This window comes from Molothrus ater, chromosome 25, assembly GCF_012460135.2.
Source record: "Molothrus ater isolate BHLD 08-10-18 breed brown headed cowbird chromosome 25, BPBGC_Mater_1.1, whole genome shotgun sequence".
NCBI lineage: Eukaryota > Metazoa > Chordata > Aves > Passeriformes > Icteridae > Molothrus > Molothrus ater.
Window position 1 is genome coordinate 1231720 of NC_050502.2, and position 19440 is coordinate 1251159.

The 19440-nt window shown below is 43.6% G+C and overlaps 1 protein-coding gene across 2 annotated transcripts in view; it reads right to left on the reverse strand.

The window, feature by feature from the left end:
- Positions 1-19440, reverse strand: part of KDM5B (lysine demethylase 5B) — a 59413-nt gene that overhangs the window by 22708 nt on the left and 17265 nt on the right. Inside the window, exons 5-14 of one of the 2 annotated variants that reach the window (XM_054517286.1) lie at positions 15304-15438; positions 10728-10818; positions 9471-9574; positions 7862-8020; positions 7198-7317; positions 6564-6722; positions 5914-6095; positions 2954-3116; positions 1859-1978; positions 45-239 (exon numbers count right to left, since the gene is read on the reverse strand). In XM_054517286.1, coding sequence (XP_054373261.1) covers positions 45-239; positions 1859-1978; positions 2954-3116; positions 5914-6095; positions 6564-6722; positions 7198-7317; positions 7862-8020; positions 9471-9574; positions 10728-10818; positions 15304-15438 — 1428 coding nt within the window. Of the gene's footprint in view, positions 1-44; positions 240-1858; positions 1979-2953; positions 3117-5913; positions 6096-6563; positions 6723-7197; positions 7318-7861; positions 8021-9470; positions 9575-10724; positions 10819-15303; positions 15439-19440 lie in introns of both variants that reach the window. The other variant, XM_036398379.2, reaches the window with a different exon arrangement.

Consider the following 19440-nt stretch of genomic DNA (forward strand, 5'->3'; position numbering starts at 1 on the left):
AGTGAAGTCCCTTCCCACCCAAACCATTACTTCCTACAACTCACCAGTTTATCAACCTTCTCACGCAACCTCTTCTCCTCTTCAATCATAATAGCCATGTCTTTCTGGACTGTAGATGCCACCACAACGTCCAGGACATCTGCTTTGGAAGCCATTTTACAGATCATCTCGTCGTGGGAGAAGACGCAGTAGCGGTTGAGCAGCCGGTAATGCTCCACGCACTGCCGGCCCAGGGGCAGCTGCGGGGCAGACACAGGGTGCACTTGGGAAAGGACATCAAGGGAATCCCTCTGTATGCTACTACCCAGAAACTGCTCCCAGACAAATCCTTTCAGCAACAACATTCACACTTCAGAGTGTAAAACTAGAGAAATCAAGATTCCATGTTGTGCACACCAGGAATCCTTATGGCTCTTTCCCAGTGGACTCTATGGGTGTGAGCCGACGGAGGTGCCTTCTCTTGCAGGTTGTGATTAAAGGCTACTAAATCACTAAACCACAGTGGGCTCAGGAAGATCCAAGATAAAGTTTCACTGAGGCCAAGGAAGCATCAAAAGGACAAGTACATAAGCCTGGCCTGTACCCAGCACTCGAGGGATGCCCCATTCCACACGGGCGCAGGGCACCCTGGCCCTTTCCCCTGCTGACAGGAACTGGTGCTGCAGCACGAGAAACTGCTGGCTCAGGGAGCACTGATGTCCCTAACTGGCTGCAGGCACAGCACACAGCTCATCCTGAGCTGGGCAGGTCACTCAGCTCTGTTTTAAGAGCAGGCAGACAGGGATGCTCAGGGTGCCACGAGGTTATGTGTTGGGTCCAGTGTGAAACTCATGGAAGGACAAGAGGAAAAACCAAACCGACTGACATGTGAGCACAGTCAAGTGCAGAAAGCTTTCTTGCAATATTAGTCATCTTCCTCTTCTGTTTTTTACATCTAGCAATATTTTAGTTGGGCTACACTTAGAAATAGCCAAGACTTTTTTGGGGGAAAAAAAATCACAAGAGAAGTAATTTGAAATACCAAAAGCTTAGAAGAACCTTTGTGAGATCAGACAGCACTGTGTGTCTGAGTCACTTTCTGTGAAGGCAAAATTACTTGTAACTTAGGAGCAACTGTCCTCCATTTGTGTTTATTTTTAACAAGACAAAGATCTTACTCAGTAACTCTAACCTAGTAACTGTAATGTGTGCCCACCTCTGCCAGTTCAGTGAGCTGAGTGAAGCTTACCGAGAATGATGCACTGCTCTGTACACCTTCCATCTGAACTTGAGAACTTTCTGCTCTCTTCTCATTAAGGAGTTTTTCCCTAAAAATCTAGAGTACCCCTGTTACCTAAGAGGATGCTGTCACATTTGCAATTCCTACTTTTTTCCCCCCACAAGAGGACTATCAATGTCCAACTGTTACTAATGTGCTACATGTATTATCTAACTTTATCACAGAAGCAAAAGCAGAAAAGATATACAAGTTGGATTTGGTTTCCAGCTGCAGAAAGCACTTAGAAAATTCCCACTGCAATAAGTTAGGAAACTTTATCATTCCAGCTTTTGATTTGAGATGGAATTTGGGGACACAAAAATGAGCAACACTGGTGCATCTCATACTCCAGGCATGCATGGGACTGTGCCTCCCTCCTGCTGCAATAGCTACATCAGCCCTGATACATAATTCCAAATGAAATCTTCAGAACAAGAGGCATCCTGCAGCTCAGTGCATGACAAACCTTCAGCAAACACAGTAACAGGCTCCTTCTGATCTGTGGCCTAGATTTATGCATCAGCAATAAATCAGAGCTATACAGCAGCTAGGAACAGCTTTGGAACTGCTCACTTAGGGAAAAACTGGTTTGGAACATACCCAGTCCACGGTGCAGAAGTTCACAGCTTCAGCAAAGTTGAAGCCCTGGTTGAAGCCGCTGTGGTAAGCTCTGGGAAAGGTGATGACAAACTCCCCTGCACACTGGTTGGTTCTGTACACCTGGGGGGACAGACAGGCCAGTGTCAGCTCACACCCAAGCACGGCTGCTGAGGAGAACATGGATTTCCAACTTGCAGTAACTTCTGTGAGGACTTCTGAGAGTTTAAACCACAAGCCCAAGAATTACAACTGGCAGCTGATAAAGCCTCACATAAAACCCTGGAAAGCCTGGGTTCCTCTAAGCCACACCCCTCTCTGAACAGTTTCAAGTTGGCTGCCTGGGCCTCGTGCTCCTCACACCTCAGGGTTAGGGTCAACACAGATCCAGCTCTCTCCAACGTGCAGCTGAAGGGGAAAATAAATTTGGAACCTTAACATTCATATTATTGTTCATCTAAGACTGTTGGGGCCACACGGTCATCATGAAAGCAGGCAAGTCATCCTGCATCCTTCCATTTTGGAGGCTACCATAGGAGACAAACAATTTTGCTACTTTTTCCAGATTTTCCTTTAAGTCCCAAGGTCAGCTCATCAAAAGCCAATTAAGTTGTAAAGGGACATAATTCCCATGAATAACCTGGTATGGAATAAGATGAAATCTGATGAAAAAATGTTTTTTTAATACCTAAGGACTTATCCAGGAAAAGTAAGAGAATGTGGATGACAAAATAAAGGAAGAATGGGGTTTGGGGCCTTGACAGAAACTCTATGCCAAAAAAACTGTGTCTGATTGAACAGACATACAAGAGCTCCTGCCATTGTTCCAAAGGTAAAGCCTAAACCTTTCAGCTGAGACACAGAAATAGAAATACCCAAGATAGATCTCCAGAGAAGAGTCTGCCAGTTGACTCCAAAGGCAACAATTGCATTGCCCATCTGTTCACACTGGCACATTTTAGTGGGTAAGGAAGATGCAACACACATGGAAACCACCACACCACCTCTGTAATAAAAGTGGCTTCAATTATCAGCTTTAAGTAGGGTTCCAATCAAAGAGGGTTGGTTGGGGGAGTAGCACAGGAGTCTGACACATACAGGCACCCCGTGGGCCATCAAAGTGTTCGGGTTCATTATGGTGACAAGTTGGTGCAAGAGATCTGGCTGGGACTCAAATAGCTCTGGAGCAAGTTTCTTCATTACATCCTCCAGCTGCTCAGCTGCGTACCCTGGGGCTCCATACCACGTTTTAGGCTCCCCCCTGCAAGATTATTAAAAAAAGTTAAATATAAGCAAACTTTAAGTTACATTTTTAGTCTTCTGCTTTAAAATACACCATGTCAAAAGAAGGGCATATCACCAGGAAGGAATGCAAAGGTTCTGTACATTCCTGAATCTTCACAATTTACACAGGTCCCACTTCTCCAGACCTGTTTTTAACTGCCTACACTTCTGAGCAGGTACTTCAAATATTGTGGGGGAGGGAGAAAAAGTCTGAAGAAGTCCTCAGTGAAGTTCTGCTGTTCCAGCACAACTTCAAAACATAAGCTGCCTGTCTTTTCCCATGAACACAAACTCTCTCTTGGGTCCAACAACCAAAGCCAGTTCGTTCTCTCTTATGTATAGCTGCCATAAAAGCAACACATAGGAAGTAGAAATCAAACTTCCAAATTATGCAAGACTTCAAGGGGAAAAAAAATCCATATCCAGAGTAGGAACAAAGAACTTTCAGCACTCGATGCAAGCCAGCTGAGAGAATTAAGGGGATGCAGATGTGTTCCAGCAGATACTGTTACAAGCTTACACTGACACTGGCTCACTGCAGCACTGAGACAAAAATGACTCCAGGGCCTTCGAAAGAATGAACTTAGAAAAGGTATTTTGAAAGGAAAACAGACAAATCACCTTATATCAAGATTTCTGAAGAGTTGGCAGACTAAAACTGACCCAACAGTGTTCTTTACTTCCATCAATCATTAAGCAATTGGGAGATTCCAAAAGATAAAAGTGAAGTGTGAATCCAGAAGTCTATCTCTCATCCCTAGGAGCTCATTCCTGTACTTACACAGCCCCTGTGTCAGGGGAAGAGGAGAGCCAGCAGGATGGACTGTGGAGGGGCAGTTACACACAGGGAGTTACACACAAGGAGTTGTTACAGAGCATTAAATGACTTTGCAGCCTTGGGCCTGGCCATCATCCTGGGACAACTCTAGGAATTCAGGAAGACCAGCCACAGATGTAACTAAAAACCATTCTGTGTCTGACTGGGCTAGTCAAGAGTTCTGCTCCCTGACAGATGTCAGCACTGAGGAATGGGTAACATAACAGGTATGAACTGTGTAAACTTGAAGCAGGATATTGGAACTGAGGGTCTCTGGACTCAGGGGAACAAGTAACAGACAGTTCTAATGCAGGTGTTGAGGTGCCAGCAGCCTGAGGGAGCAGCAGTGGAGGTCACAGGTTTTTTGCTCTGTTTCCTGACTGCTCCACATCCCTGCCTGTACAAATACTGGAAGCATTGATGGCAATTCTTCCTCTGTCCAGGACTGACATCTTATTTATTTCCAAGCATCTTTAGAGGAGAGGTTTGGGGTTATTTTTTCCCCTTTACCTTTTCTAGAACCAACACAGAATTTGGAGTTCTGTAGGAGGACTATTGTCTTCAACCCTAGGAAAGCTCTGCTGCTGCAGCCTGGGTCCCTTGGGGTTAGCTGCTCACAACACTGCACCAGGCAGGGCACAGGCCCCTCCAAGGCACATGGGAATGTTGAAGACAGACACACCATCCCTAGGACTCTCCCAAGAACCAGTCCTGCTTTTTGGAGTCTTTGATTCACAGTTTGGAGCACTGTCTCTGCAGAAGCAGGCTGTTCAGGCTGCTCTGGCCAAGAACAGCTTTAACCTCAACTGCACATTGCCCTCCAATGCAGACTTAAACCTCTGCATGGAAGGGAAATGAAGGATATCTGCAAATGAAAGGACATCAAGGACTTTCGGGATGGAGGATAAATAAATTGAAAGCAGGTCAAGCAACTTTTTATGTCTGGATGCATCTCATGTATGCACAAGTACACATTTGCACTGACACACCTTTCTGGCCATCTGCAGACAATAATGCAACTGGGGGCTCACTATGGAGGTCAGAAAGCCATTCTATGAACAGTTAGGGAAACTCTTCTAGAAGAAATGAAATCTGTGCTGCAATCTCCTCTTCCACCCACAGTTTGCAGTCTGACTGAAGACTCAGACAAAGAGAGAAAAAAAAGCAGTAACACATGACAAGAAAGATTGTTTTTACCATGCAATACTGTCACTCCTTTGCTCACTCTCACTCAAACATTTGTTTTTTTAACAGTAAGAACCATGAAAGCAAGTGAATTAAGTCACTGGCTCTTGGGCTGCACTGCTGAAGCTGCTATTTCAAGGAGCAACAACAGAATAACCAAGCAAAAAGGACCCACTGAACCACAGCTGGGATTGGTTTTACCATTCTGCTTGAATACTCATATGAACTAGGAATGAGAAAGAGCTTGACAGGTTTCAGGAAGAGTGACAAGCATAATCCAGACTCTAGAAAAGCTGTTGTAAGGTGAGAAGTTCAAGGAGTTCAGTCTATTTAGAATATCAAAGAGATGGCAAAGATCTGTCCTGATTACAGCTGACAAGTGTTGGCTTGATGAGAGGATTTATGACAGCATGATCCATCCAACAGACAAAACCTGCCGGAACTGAGTTGCTAAGCTGAAGTTGGATGATTGTTAAAAGAAAACTCGCATGGTTTTTAGTTTATATTGAGTATAATAAAACATTTGATGGAGTATCTGCTGCATCTTTCATGGATTTTTTAAAACTGGGAATGGATGTCTCTTTCCAAAACATGACCTCTTGTCCAAAAGTAAATCAATGTAGGAATTACACTGTCAGATTTGACCCTGCTGCAACAGGACAGCAGGTTACTCTGGCTGAGCTCTGTAAATCTGCTTTTAGTCCACTAATTAAGAAGAATAGGGAAGGAAAGGGAGGTTGTTTCCTAGACTGGGTTTATTCCTCAAACTCACCAATGCAGATAGTTAATGGAATAGCTCCAATGGTCTTCTATATGCCAACAAAATGAGGAAAAGCACATTCCTACGTACAGCCAGGGCAGTTTCATCCCACAGATGTCTGCAGTGATGTGAGCAAGCACAGACTGCTCCATCACAGGCATGTTGTTTAAATTCCAGCCACTATCAAGGTATTCCTGAAAATAGAACAGAACAGTCACAGGTTTATACAACAGGAAGAGAAAACCCAAGAAGATAAAGCTGCTCAAGAGCAATAGAAGAGAAACGCTTTTCCCAACCGAGGAATATAAGAAACAGGTCAACGACTCAAAGACTAAAGCCTCCATTGTCTTTGCCTCTTTCACAACCCTGACCTGACCTGCTTTGTTAAAATGACACCTTTTTTATTTGGTTTTATTTGGTTTGGAAGTTATTTATTAACTACTAGAAAAAACCTATGGCTTTGAATGGCTGATCACAACAAATTTTATTTATTCAAAATAAAATATATAGCTCTCCTCCAATATAGCTCTCCTCTTCAAATACTCTGCCAGATACACAAAACAAACTCTTTGCAACCAGTTCAATTATTGTGCTTTAAACCAAGAAGACCTATTCCATGAAAAACTGCAATAAAACCATCCATAGTAAACTAAAAGACCTACCTCTTCTTCTGGTCTAACTTTAAACTTCCCACCTCTAACAGGGAAGCCACTGCCAAACTCCTTGGAAGCAATGTCAGCTCCGTACTCCACTGTCACATCCTCTTCAATGGTACTGACAAGTCTCCAAAATTCTTTTTCAACCAGCTCAGTGGGGACCATCTAGGTATGAGAAGAAAAGGGAGTATGTACTGAGGAATCAGTAGATGAGAAGCACATGCATCAAAGCTGTCTCAGGGAGGAACCTCCATTAGCTTGAAGATTTTCCCCATTTTAAAATTATTTCAATAAGAGAAAAACAACTGCAGCAGAGATGGGGCTCCAGGAAATGCTACTGCCCTGTTCTCTCAGGAGTGCCTGACGGTCACCTTCTCTTCCCTACAGACACCTCTTGTAAAGTGGGAAAAAACCAAATACAAACACAAAATATCACAACCAAATACAAGCAGCTGGTGGAACAAGAAACCACGACACCAGCAAGAACCAGGATTTGCTGACGTAAATGAGAACCTCTGATCTGGGATTTCATTCAATTCAAAACCAGAATCCCTCCTTTCCTCCCTTCCCTAGAGTTACCTATTTTAGCTAACCACACAAAATGAACTGTACACAACATGTGGATAAAGCAGGAACATACATGTACTGGCATGTTAAAATAGTCTGACTTGAAGGCATCGGCCATTTCCCCGAACGTGCGCAGGGTGTAGTCTCGTGCTGCTTGTTCAAACCCAAAGGCTTCCTGAGGCTTGTTACACTCCTGCAAGTGAAAAGGAAATTGTTTCTATAACCCATTAACACAACACTGTGCTCAGATTTACACAAATGGCTCCTGTAACAGCTTCTGAGCGATAAGAAGGACACCACTGAAATGAAAACACTTTCCTAAAGGGCAGAGTCACAAGAAGAAATTCTGCTTGATTCACCAAATTACAAAATTTATTTATAAATCTGCATAAACATTAATGAATTAATATGCCTAATTTCTCCTTACTCTAGTAGAGCTAAGCAGGATAAGATCCATAAATGATCACACTGAAGCACCCAGCGAAACTCCAATTTTAAGTACAGAGAAAAGGTGTCAGTTAAAGTCCAAAATGTTCTTCAAAGACACACCAATTTTTGGCTCAAAACAGTAAGTGTGAGCTTTGCAATATGAAGCACTCCCAGTCTTCATTTAGGTTTACCTCTATCACCTTATTTGCACAACCTTAAATAACAAAAAATTGTATTTTCTATTCCTGTGATCAGTTTAAAAAAACCACAAAATACAAATTAGCCTTTGGCCTTACTGCAGTGATTACCTGAGCCAGACACTGGGGACACCTCCAGTCCCCTTTGGGAACATCATGGAGGGGTGGAATTAAACAGAAGGTGTGGTAACTGTCATCACAGCCATCACACAGCAGGAGTCGGTCCTCATCGTTCCCACTGCCACACAGGAGACATACATACAGATCCACCTGCAACACAGAATTCCACAGGAGCAATGGGAGAGCTGAAGGTAACTCAGGGTGAAAGCAGTTTGGTAACTCCCATCTGTGACACTCCCCAAAGCTTATCCTTACTTTATCTCTGCAATGGAAATGAGACAAACACACCCTGAATTTTCTTTTAGAAGTTTAATTACCTCCCTCTTTAATTTAAGAAAAGACCACAAGAGCTGCAAGCCCTTCCATGCATTTTTTTTTTCCCAAATGCCAGAAGATTGACCAAGTGCCAGGACAGCTCAGATCAGCAGCACTGTGGCCTTGGCAGGTACAGCCCAACACCTGGGGCTGGGCAGGAATAACCCCACACCTGCTGGGGCTCACAAACCCAGCATGGGCTTTTCCCATGTACAGCCTCAGGTGTTTCATTCCCCTCCGGGACCAATTGCCTTGGAAAACAGAAATCTGGAGAAAGGAGGTCCTGTTGCTGAGGATGTTCCTTATTTTCCCCAGAGAAGGCTCCAACCTCCCAGAGGAGCTTTGGGTAGGGGGACAGTTCTTCATTCTGACAGAGCAGCTCCCAAGCCCCAAGGAACAGGCACAGGCACTCCAACCTGGGATGGGCTCTCTGCTGCCTGTCCTACACCCAACTCTCACCAGCAGTAGCCTGGAAGTCTCTTCCCAAACACAGAACAGAGTCATGAGGACGGACAGAACCTCTTGCCTTATGTTGTTTAAAAAAAAAAAAAAAAAAAAGGCAGCAGCATCTCCTGTTCCTCCCCACAGGCTTTTTTCATTTCAGGGGGTGAGGGTGTCAGGCTTCTGGTATTTGCACCCTTCATTTCTCAGGTACCAGCTACAGGTGTGGATTGAATGAGAACATATTTGGTTTTAGGAGGAACCCAACTCGTGGCATAGGCAGAAAGAATCTCAGCATTATCTTCTCAAAAGTGAGACAACTACCACTGCCTTCAGGTGGGGGCTTTGGGGGTAGTTGGTGGCATGTGGAGAGCTGGAGCAGGAACAGGGCTGGTTTTTTAAGATACATTTGAACAACAAAGCTTCCAATTTAGTGCTGAAATTGGGGAATTAGGGGCAGTCTGTGAAGTGCCATGTGCCACAGCCTGCACAGAGCTCCCCTGAGAGCAGTGGGGAGGGATCAGCTCACACAAGAGCCACTTCCACCGGACTATGGTTTCAAAATGCTTATTTTGAGACTGTACTTTGGAGGCAGAAAACAAGTTACTTTAGTTATAGATAATGAAACTTAACCATCCTGCCATTTCCAGCTCTGTGAAGCAGGAAGCTTTGGCAGTGATGATATTCCAGCAGGCACAAACACTGCTGTGCTTCAGCCTGGGGCTCCAGGAAGAAGACAGGAGTCCTCCAAGTGACAAAGTGACAGCAGATTTTACTACACACCCTAGAGAAATCCAGAAATGCCTGCAAAACATGCAGCTGCAGGAAGGCAGAGGGTACTCACAGCATTGGTGGGCTTTTTAGATCTGGCTTTGGATTTGTCCTTCTCTGGCTCCCCAGAAAGTTCTTTCTTCTCAGGGAGTTTCACCACACTGCGCATTTCCTTGTCTGGGCAAAGGAAAAAAAATGAGAGCATTGCAAAATGTTATAATGCTTAGCATTCTTTGTTAATATTTGTTTTATTTATTGCTTGTTAGACTGCATCACACCAAGGTGTTTGCTGAATTGTTATCCCCCCTACACTTGTTTCAGTCAGCATAGGGCAAGACTTGAACTCCTGCAATGCCTCCAGAAGCCAGTGTTATCCAAAAATCCCAGCACACCACCACAAGCCAGCACTGGCTATCACAGCCCACAGTTTTTCAGTATATGCCACTTCAATTCATTTTAATTGAGTTATGAGCAGGTTTATCAGCTAAGGTTTTCTTTCCACATGGTGTTAAAGAATGTTGTCAAGAGCTTTTTTCTTCTACTCTTGGGGGAGGGAGGCTAGTGCTTAGAGACTCCTTAAAGAAAAAAAAGTCAAATTACAAAACACCATAATCTAAACAAATTATTGAAAAAAAGATTCTGAAGGAACAAATGAGATTGACAGATTGCTCAGGTAATTTCAATTATTGAGTAGTTGTAAATGGTTCCTGTATTTATTTGGCTAAATTATTTATCAACAAGCTTATTCTTCTGTTTGATGGCATTAAATATTGTTTCTCAGTCTCAAATAACTATTTCTTAAGGAGAGAAGAGACTCAGGACTGCTGATAGCAGCAATTTAATCATATTATGGGAACTTTATCATTAAGCTCAAGACAGACTACCTTTTGCTTTCATTAGTTAAATTTCCAGATTTTAAGTCCAGAATTCCTTCCTAAAAGTGTCTGGTATCTGATACATTCTTAAAAGAGTTTCTTCTATATAAAGCTCATGGACTGATGTTATTTAAAATACAAAACAAAAACATTGCTCCAATCTTATTTCTGATTGTTCCAGAAGAGACACCCAAGTTCAAAGAAGTGTAAACCTTTTTCAAACGAAAACATCATCTTCAAGAAAACTCAACCACTTACAAGAAAACACCCCAACAAAAATACTTAAAACCCATAAAAGAACTTTTTAGCAAAAAATCCAATTTTAAAACTAACTGAAAGTTGGGTTTTTTTATAAAATACTTTGAATAGTTCCAAATGCTGATTTTAGTTCTGGTCTTAAAATGCATTTGTGCAAAGTAACAGAAACTGCATTTATGCTGTGTTTCACTCACCACCTTCACTCTTTGGAGGGGCACAGCCCATTCTGCGTCTCAGATTGTGAGTTCTGGCTTCTGGAGGGTCAGTCTCACTTTTAACATTGGTTGCCTTTAAAAAGAGAAAAACAAGACAAGGAAAAACCCCCTCAGTAACATCCTTAGCTGGAAGACTCTGGTTTGCCACTTGTGTTTGGGAAGATGCTCACTGCCAGCTGATCTGGCTGCTTGCCCAAGCACAGGGAGATGAGTTTGGAATCTCCAGCTGCCTGTGGGAAAGGCTGGCTCTGTGAGTCCCAACTAAACATTTCCTAAAGTCCCTTCCAATGCAAACCATGTGGATTGCATTGGTGTGGGACACAAACACCTCTCTGAGGTACCACAAGGGTTCAAGACTTGTAACCTGCCTCATTCCAGGAAAAAGGGAGACAGGTGAGAGTCAGAGAGACACTCTGAGGACTTCAATTAAACTCAGAACCATTTGATACTTATAAACCACTAAATCTAAACAGACATCTGGAGTTCTGAAATACTTGTCTTCAATTATTTACAAGTAGTTCAGATAGAAATTATGCAGGGAACAACAAGGAAGATTGGAAAGCAAACCCTCCATAATGTCCATGCCAGTAACGATACCAGGATTTGGGTTTGCTTTCAGTGGGACCCATTAAGAAGCAAAGAACAAGGAACTCGGTGCTTTCACAGATTTTCTTGTACTCCTGAGGAGCAGAACATGCTCCAGTCTTCAAAGCGGGGATCTTTGTTGGTACATCTTGGAACTTTCACACAGAATAATGCTCTTCATTTAATTCTTACATTTCTTCCCTGAAATTTTGAGATGGTGGGAGAACAATTCTCAAATCCCTCAGTGTTACAAGAGGTTTCTCAAACACAATGAGGTTATGCAACAAGTCAGTCACTCTCAGCCACTCTCTGAAGCCCAGAAGATGGGATGTGTGGATCAGGTCTAAGGCAAGACTGGACACAGCCTCATGTACTCCACGGGTTGAGAACTGTTGTTCAGTCTAGGGGTTTTTGGTTTTTTGATTTTTACAGAGCTGGTTTTGACGTTATTTCCTAATCACTTTTCATGTTCTCTTTGCCCCAATGTCTCCATCAGACCACTCAGAGGTCCCAATGCTTAAGAAATGCACCAAGAGAAGTTGTTCATTGTGTGCAGCAGTTCTGCCTCAGGGCCAGCATGCCCTGAACCTCAAGTGCAGGGACAGACACGGAGTTTCTGCATCTTCAGCTCCTCTGAGCTGTGCCTTTTGTGCTTCAGCTGATACTGATCTTCACAAGAGCAGCTCCTATTCTGGCCTGAGCCTTTTATCACATCAGGTCATCTCACTTTCACCTCCCCTGCATTGTTGTGGTCTTTCACACTGAACTGCTCTACATCAAACACTTAAAGCCTTTGCATTTCAAAACCAGCCCAGACAGTCATTGCCCTTTTCCTTTCTCATTATGAACATTTTCTCCTGACTGTTTACTCACCAGGTAGAAAAGGGCAAGGAAAAACTGTGTGTGTCTCACAACTGCAAACTAATGCTTACCCTACAGGCCACAGTAACTTACAGTACTTCCCTGTGGGGCTCACTTCTTCTAAATGCTTATGGTCAGCCTTTGAAAAGCAGGAAACATCAAACTGGCAAACATGAGAATGAATTTAAGACTCACAGTTTAAGACATTGACAAATCGTTGTGTATCTCATTAGAGCAAAAAACTGAAATGTGAACCAAACATTTCTCTTTTCCAACCAGATCAGTGCAAATGCAAACTGCTTGGAGCTTCAATGTTGAACAAAATGGATTTAATCACCTTCTCTGTCTGCACTGATATGGAAGAGCAAAATTCACATTAACAAATCTTAAATTTAGGAAATTACTGTCTTAAAACACTACAGCTCCTGGCTAAGCCAGCCAGTCCCTGTTGCTCAATCCAGCCTTAGCGCTGTGTGTTCCAGTTATGTTCTTAATTATGGATTTTCTTTCCACAAAAATGAGGTACACAACATCAGTGGTGCTTGGGGCAAGAGCTGAGAGGGCAGCCTTGCCTTTTGGCTTAGGATGTGCACTTGGTTTCCCACAAAATGACAAAAATGTGCTCTCTCTGTCAGTGCCACCGGAGACCACTGCCAGAGAAACAGCTGGAATTTTAGTGTATATTTGTCCTGCTGTCAATTCTTAAGGGATCCATGAGAACAAGAATCCTTCAACCACAGGCAGATGCTTCAAATGGAAAGTTTCAGCCCAAACTACTCAAGTCTGCTCAGAATTATAAATCCACTTGTAACCAGGTATTTGAGTGGAAAAGCTTTAGAAACCCTTAATTGTATCTCATTAACCTAGCATAATTACAGACAGAATTTGCAACAGCTAAGGCTGTACTATTAGTACTAATAAAGACCAAGACCAGAACAATGGGAGTTAATAAGAGTCTGAAACAAACTGTGACCTTCCTAACTCATGATGTCACCACTAATCAGACCCTCTCCTGGGAATATCCTCCCCTACTCTTCATCTGCTCAAACAAAAGAAATAGGAACTCTCTGGAGATAGGATCATCAGGCTGGAAAGGCTGGAGCCAAAGCATTGCTGTTTTCCAGCAACAAAGGAGACACATGAGATCTCCTACAATATGTCTTCACAGAAGATACTGAGATATAACCAATACATTTCATGCTTATCCAAATAAACATTGCTTCTTAGAGATGTGTAAGATTGCATAAAACCACGCTGACTTGATGGTATACATTTTTCCTTATATTGCAAGGGTAAATTAACACAAATTGATAGAACTCAAGAGTGAAAAATGAATTACAACAATGCTGATGTTATAACCAAAATCTTCCCCACTCTAATAGCTGGCTTCAACTCATGAGAGATGTACAGAAACCTCCTGGCACATTTAGAGCACAAGGAGGAGGAACAACAGATCAAAGCTGCTTCATTTCCAGGATTTGTCACCTGTATTTTAATCTAAGAGCCCCACAGTATCCATATCATGCTGAAAGCATAACCCTACTGTACAGCCTCACCAACAGTCCCCACAGCAGAGCCTCCCAGAATGCCAAACCTCAGTAACACACTGGGTAAAGTATCAGACAATTCTTACCCATTATTTACAATTTCTGTTATAGATGGATAATGAGATTATTGGCTCTCACAATTAAAAGATAACTTTTGCTGAATATTAAGAAAAGCTTTAGTGATGTTATTGTAGTTTTGATGTCCTCTGTTCTCTCCATAGTTCCCTTTCCCCCCTGTATTGTTACCATCAGACAGCCAGGGTTGTCTAGGACAGGTACAAAGAAGCTGCACATGTGTCCCTTGCATGAGGCAGTTGGGAATGGAAAAGTTTGGTGCTTAGGGGGTGAGGCATGGCAACACCTGACCCCCAATCCAGTTACAAGAAAGCAGTTTCCACCAGATAAATGGCAAAGAAGAGCTGACTGACAGACTTTGAGAGGGGCCAGGGCTGGCTGATGCAACCCCCAGGGCTATAAAAGACTGAGCATCCATCTTGAAGATGAACCAGGCCACATGGTATGCACAAGGGGCAGTTTCCAGCACTGCAGCTTTTTTCTTATGTAGTCCTTTGTTGTGTTTTTGTTAAGGTTAATAACCCTTTTTAAATTTTCAAAGTGAGCAGTTGTTTCTCACAATCTGTAAAAGTTTAGGTAGCCCTGACACAGTGAAGCAGCTGTTCCTAGACACAAACACACACACACACACACAGAGTGCCCTGCTCAGGGTGCCCTCTGCCCCCAGCTCAGGCACACACACACACACAGAGTGCCCTGCTCAGGGTGCCCTCTGCCCCCAGCTCACCTGTTCTAGGCACACACACACACACACACACACACACACACACACACACACAGAGGGCCCTGCTCAGGGTGCCCTCTGCCCCCAGCTCAGGCACACACACACACACAGACACACACACACACACAGTGCCCTGCTCAAGGTGCCCTCTGCCCCCAGCTCAGGCACACACACACACACACACACACACACAGTGCCCTGCTCAGGGTGCCCTCTGCCCTCAGCTCACCTGTTCTAGGCACACACACACACACACACACACACACACAGAGTGCCCTGCTCAGGGTGCCCTCTGCCCCCAGCTCAGGCACACACACACACACACACACACACACACACACACACACACACACACACACACACACACAGTGCCCTGCTCAAGGTGCCCTCTGCCCCCAGCTCAGGCACACACACACACACACACACACACACACACAGTGCCCTGCTCAGGGTGCCCTCTGCCCTCAGCTCACCTGTTCTAGGCACACACACACACACACACAGAATGCAGCTCACCTGTTCTAGGCACACACACACACACACACAGAATGCAGCTCACCTGTTCTAGGCACACACACACACACACACACACACACACACACACACACACACACACACAGTGCCCTGCTCAGGGTGCCCTCTGCCCTCAGCTCAGGCACACACACACACACACACAGTGCCCTGCTCAGGGTGCCCTCTGCCCCCAGCTCACCTGTTCTAGGCACACACACACACACACACACACAGAGTGCCCTGCTCAGCTCACCTCGGGCATCAGGCGCTTGGCGCGCCGGGCGGGCGGGCAGCTCTCCGAGGGTGGCACCGACTGCCGCTGCGGGATGTCGTGGGGCTTGTACTCCTTGTCCTTCGTGTCACTGCTCAGATCTGGCTTCTGCAAGCACTAAAGAGACAATTGGATTACTTTGTTTCTGCCTCTCCTTGCAATACAAACAGTGTAGAACAATTTCTTGGCTCTTGGAAAGAACACAGACAGGGCCCTAATAATTCCTGTGCTGGGTTAACAAACAGCATGTATGACAATGGTAACATTACTTATCTGAACAAGGCACAACATCACTTTTTCTCATCAGTTTAACGGCTGCAATAACCATAATAATGGATCTTAAATAAAGCTGAAGTCATCCTTTAAGTGTTAATAAGCACCAAACATTTCTCTGTGTGTAATACCAAGCCCAACTCTTCTGGCAGATGGGGATTTGCAGAGTGGGTCACCAGCACTCTGGAACTGCTGAAGTGTCCTAAGGTTGAGTGGCTGTCATGCCAACATACAGAGCAATATAAAAGTAAATTACAACCTATCAAACATCCCTGTCCTAACTGAAATACAGCTCTGTACTACACACATTGCAGGAGCTCCCTTCCTTCCATGTTTTGGAGAGGACAACTGCTGCTTGAATTAAGGGCAGAAGGGAAAATATTCAAGAACAGTTTTAGTTCTTTCAAGCTGCTGAATGAACACACTTAATTGCTGAAAACTGTGCATACCTCTGGCAAGAAACAGAATAATTAGTGACAATTCCCCGTTTGTCAAGCCACACAACACTCAGTAAGTGCAGACAAAATGTAACAGTTTTTAATGAGTAAACAACAAATCCTACAGACAGAAAAATCTCATGTTGCCAGGAAGTAATTCATGAAATTGCTGGATCCACATTTCCCCAGTTCTGTTAGTCTATTCCCATCATAAACATTTTCTCAGCAAGAGAGAGCAGTAAAGGACAGAGAGAACCACTGCAGTGGTGTGAGGATGATGATGCTCTATAGACAGCACAGAAAACAGACTTTCAGAAACAAATGACAGCCAGGAGGGGGCAGGGAAAAGGAGGAAAAAGTGTTATTTTAGAAGTGAAGTCTATGCTAAAAAACTATGTATTTAACAAAAAAGGAGCATCAGTCAAGGGCGGCAGGATGTCATTAACCACCACCCACAGACAGCCTGTGATACTGACCAAAGAAACATCCAGAACTGCTGTTTGTTTCAGGCTGCCTCCAGTCTTACACTTTGGAAACTCTAGGTTTATATGCTGAAAGCAAATGGCTGACTTAACTTCAGCATTAAATGCACAGTACCACTCAACCTTGCAGCTCATGCACACAACCAGTGAGTCCTGGCTGATGCTCAAAGGTTGGGGCTGGAGCCTCAGAGCACTGCAGCTGCCTCTTCACAAGAGCCTTAAAGCTCCCACTGGAACCAGAACCACAGGATTGCAGAAGGGTTTGGGTTGGAAGGGACCCTAAAGATCACCCTGTCCCATGGGCAGGGACACCTTCCACTAGATGAGGCTGAGACCCATCCAACCTGGCCTTAAATGTTTCCATGGATGAGGCATCTACCAAAGATGAAAGATGATGTGACATCAATATCAGTGGAAGACAGCAAAAAATAACAATTTCTCAGAACAGAAAATGGACAAGCAGAAAGAGCAAATGAGTGGGAAAAGGTTGAAAATGAGAGAACAGAAAAGAACTTCGATAAAATCTGGGTCCTTGAATCATTCATTTCCTCATTTGGTGAAAACCAAAATTATCAGAAAAAAGAGCTTCTACTGCTTCTGATAATAGAGGACATATGGTCCTTGAAAACAAAGAACTAGAAGGCAAACAGCTTTTCCTAAACAAAAGTGTAAGAAAACCTTGAAAACCAACAGATTGTGCCTCACTTCAGAGCAGTGCCCAAACAAACCCAAAACAAAACCAACCAAACAAAACCACACACAAAGCAAAAAAAGCCCAAAAAAACAAAACGACCCTCAAAAATCCAAACTAAAAAACCCCCAAACCTCAGGAACAAAAAAAAAAAAAAACAAAACAAAAAACAACAAAACCCAAACCCCCAAAAACCAACGAAAAACACACCCACAAAACCCTGAAAAAAATCAATCAAACAAACCAAACCCCCCCCCAAACCCACAAAAAAAAAGAGCATTCACTGTTCTTTAAAAAACACCAGAGGACATTTCCTAAATAATGATCTTTCACCACCTATTTAAGCACAAACACTTCCCAGTGCCTCTCTAACCTGAAGCAAAGGCAGTGGTATGGAATGGCTGTTAATCACAGTATCAGCTGGACCAAGAGAACACCTGGAATTAAGTTCTAAGGATGGGAACTCCTCTGTCCCTCCTTTACTCCCACACTGACCATCAACTGGCTCCAACCAAGGACACAGCTGCCATCTCTGCAGCCCTTCCCTGGTCCCAGCCAGGCTTTGGTGAGGTTGTGCTTCCATCACCCATTCCCCAGCAACTCATCCCACACACTCTGACCATGATCTCCTCATATTCCAACAAGATGGTTGCACACATGATCCTTGAACCCTCACAGTGACAGGGAGCGAGTTAAAACCCCTCAGCTGAAGCCACAAAGGAGCAGCTCCTTTAGCAGACAAAGGACAATGCAGGAATGGTCACAAGGCCTTCAGGAAGTCAAAAAATTGGGGGGGGAAAGGGATACAATTCATCTCCTCCAGGTTTAGACATTTATCAGTAGTAATTAAACTGGTAGTAATTTACACAAAAGCCAGTCAGTCAGGCTCCCTGTACTTGCAGAATACAACTGGTTTATCCCTGTTACACATCCATGGAGGGTAAGCCCCACCAAGCTCCAGAGGTGCTTGTTGTTCTCCAGGAACAATGAAGATGCCAGAGAAATGTCTGTTGTTTTGGTTTTTTTCAAAGTTTTTCTAAACTTTTTAATGTTTATATTCTTGTAACAAACTTTCTCACACACTTAATGTAAATAGTTTATTGTTTTGTATTTTTTTATGGAGAAGAAGAAATTTAATAAACTGTTAGTTTGTTCATTGTCATCCTCTAATCTACTGTCACGTTTAGAAATCTATAAATGTTAGAGTCAGAAATTAAACTTCCCTCTTTTTACCTTAGAGAATTGCGTCTGTGTTGTTTTATTTCATGTCCTATAGCAACAAAATGTCTTACACTGAAATATCTTTATCAGAGGCACACACATAGAAATCTTTGGAAATATGAATCTCACTAAAGCCTTACTTTGGAAAAGAGACGAGATGCACAATTACTGAGTCAGCTGGATTCACTGAAAAACAGAAGTGAGACCACCTCGAAGGCCCCCAAATGTAGCTGCACTTTAAATCATGAAACATCTGGGCAATGCACCACAGAAGATGCACTGACAGAAGATCCTGGACACCCCAGTTCATGTAAGGGACACCTGTCCCTGTAGGCATTCAGTGTGGCTCCCTGGGATGACACACAGCTACCACAGCTGGGAATGAGAGGTACAGGTGCAGGAGCCAGTACCAACAGGTTCACTGCAACTACTCTGGAGACACCCAAGGCCTGTCTAGTCCAATTTCAAAATAAGAGGAAAACAAATACCCCCTGTGGGGAACTGCTTTGGGTATTAGAAACTGGCTGGTTTAAGGAATCTTTGCTGTTGGACTGAACATGAGCTTTAATGAAAACATGCTATTCCAGTCTATTCCCCTCTGAACAGCTTCAGAGAGTTTCATTATTTCAGCATGTAGATAGAAATATCTCCAGCTGGAATATCTGTCAAATAACTCCTGAAGCCAGTTTAACATGTATTGAAGCCACACAAACAGATAATGCTATACACAGATCTAGATGAGATTAAAGTTATGGCACAGTCATTAGTGGAAACTACATAATTTCATATTCTTGGCTTTTGCAGGAAAGAAAGCAATGACTATTTCAAGTATTACCAAATAAAGAAAAAAAAAATCAAAAGACTCAGTGAATACAAGCAGTAATCTTGTCTGGATGAGCACCAGAGCTGCATGAAGAGCTTCTCTCAACAGGCTGTTGAAGGAGGAAGCATATCTCCAACTGACAGCTGTCACATTGAACAGCCACAGCTTCTCCAAAAACACAGCTCAGGTGCT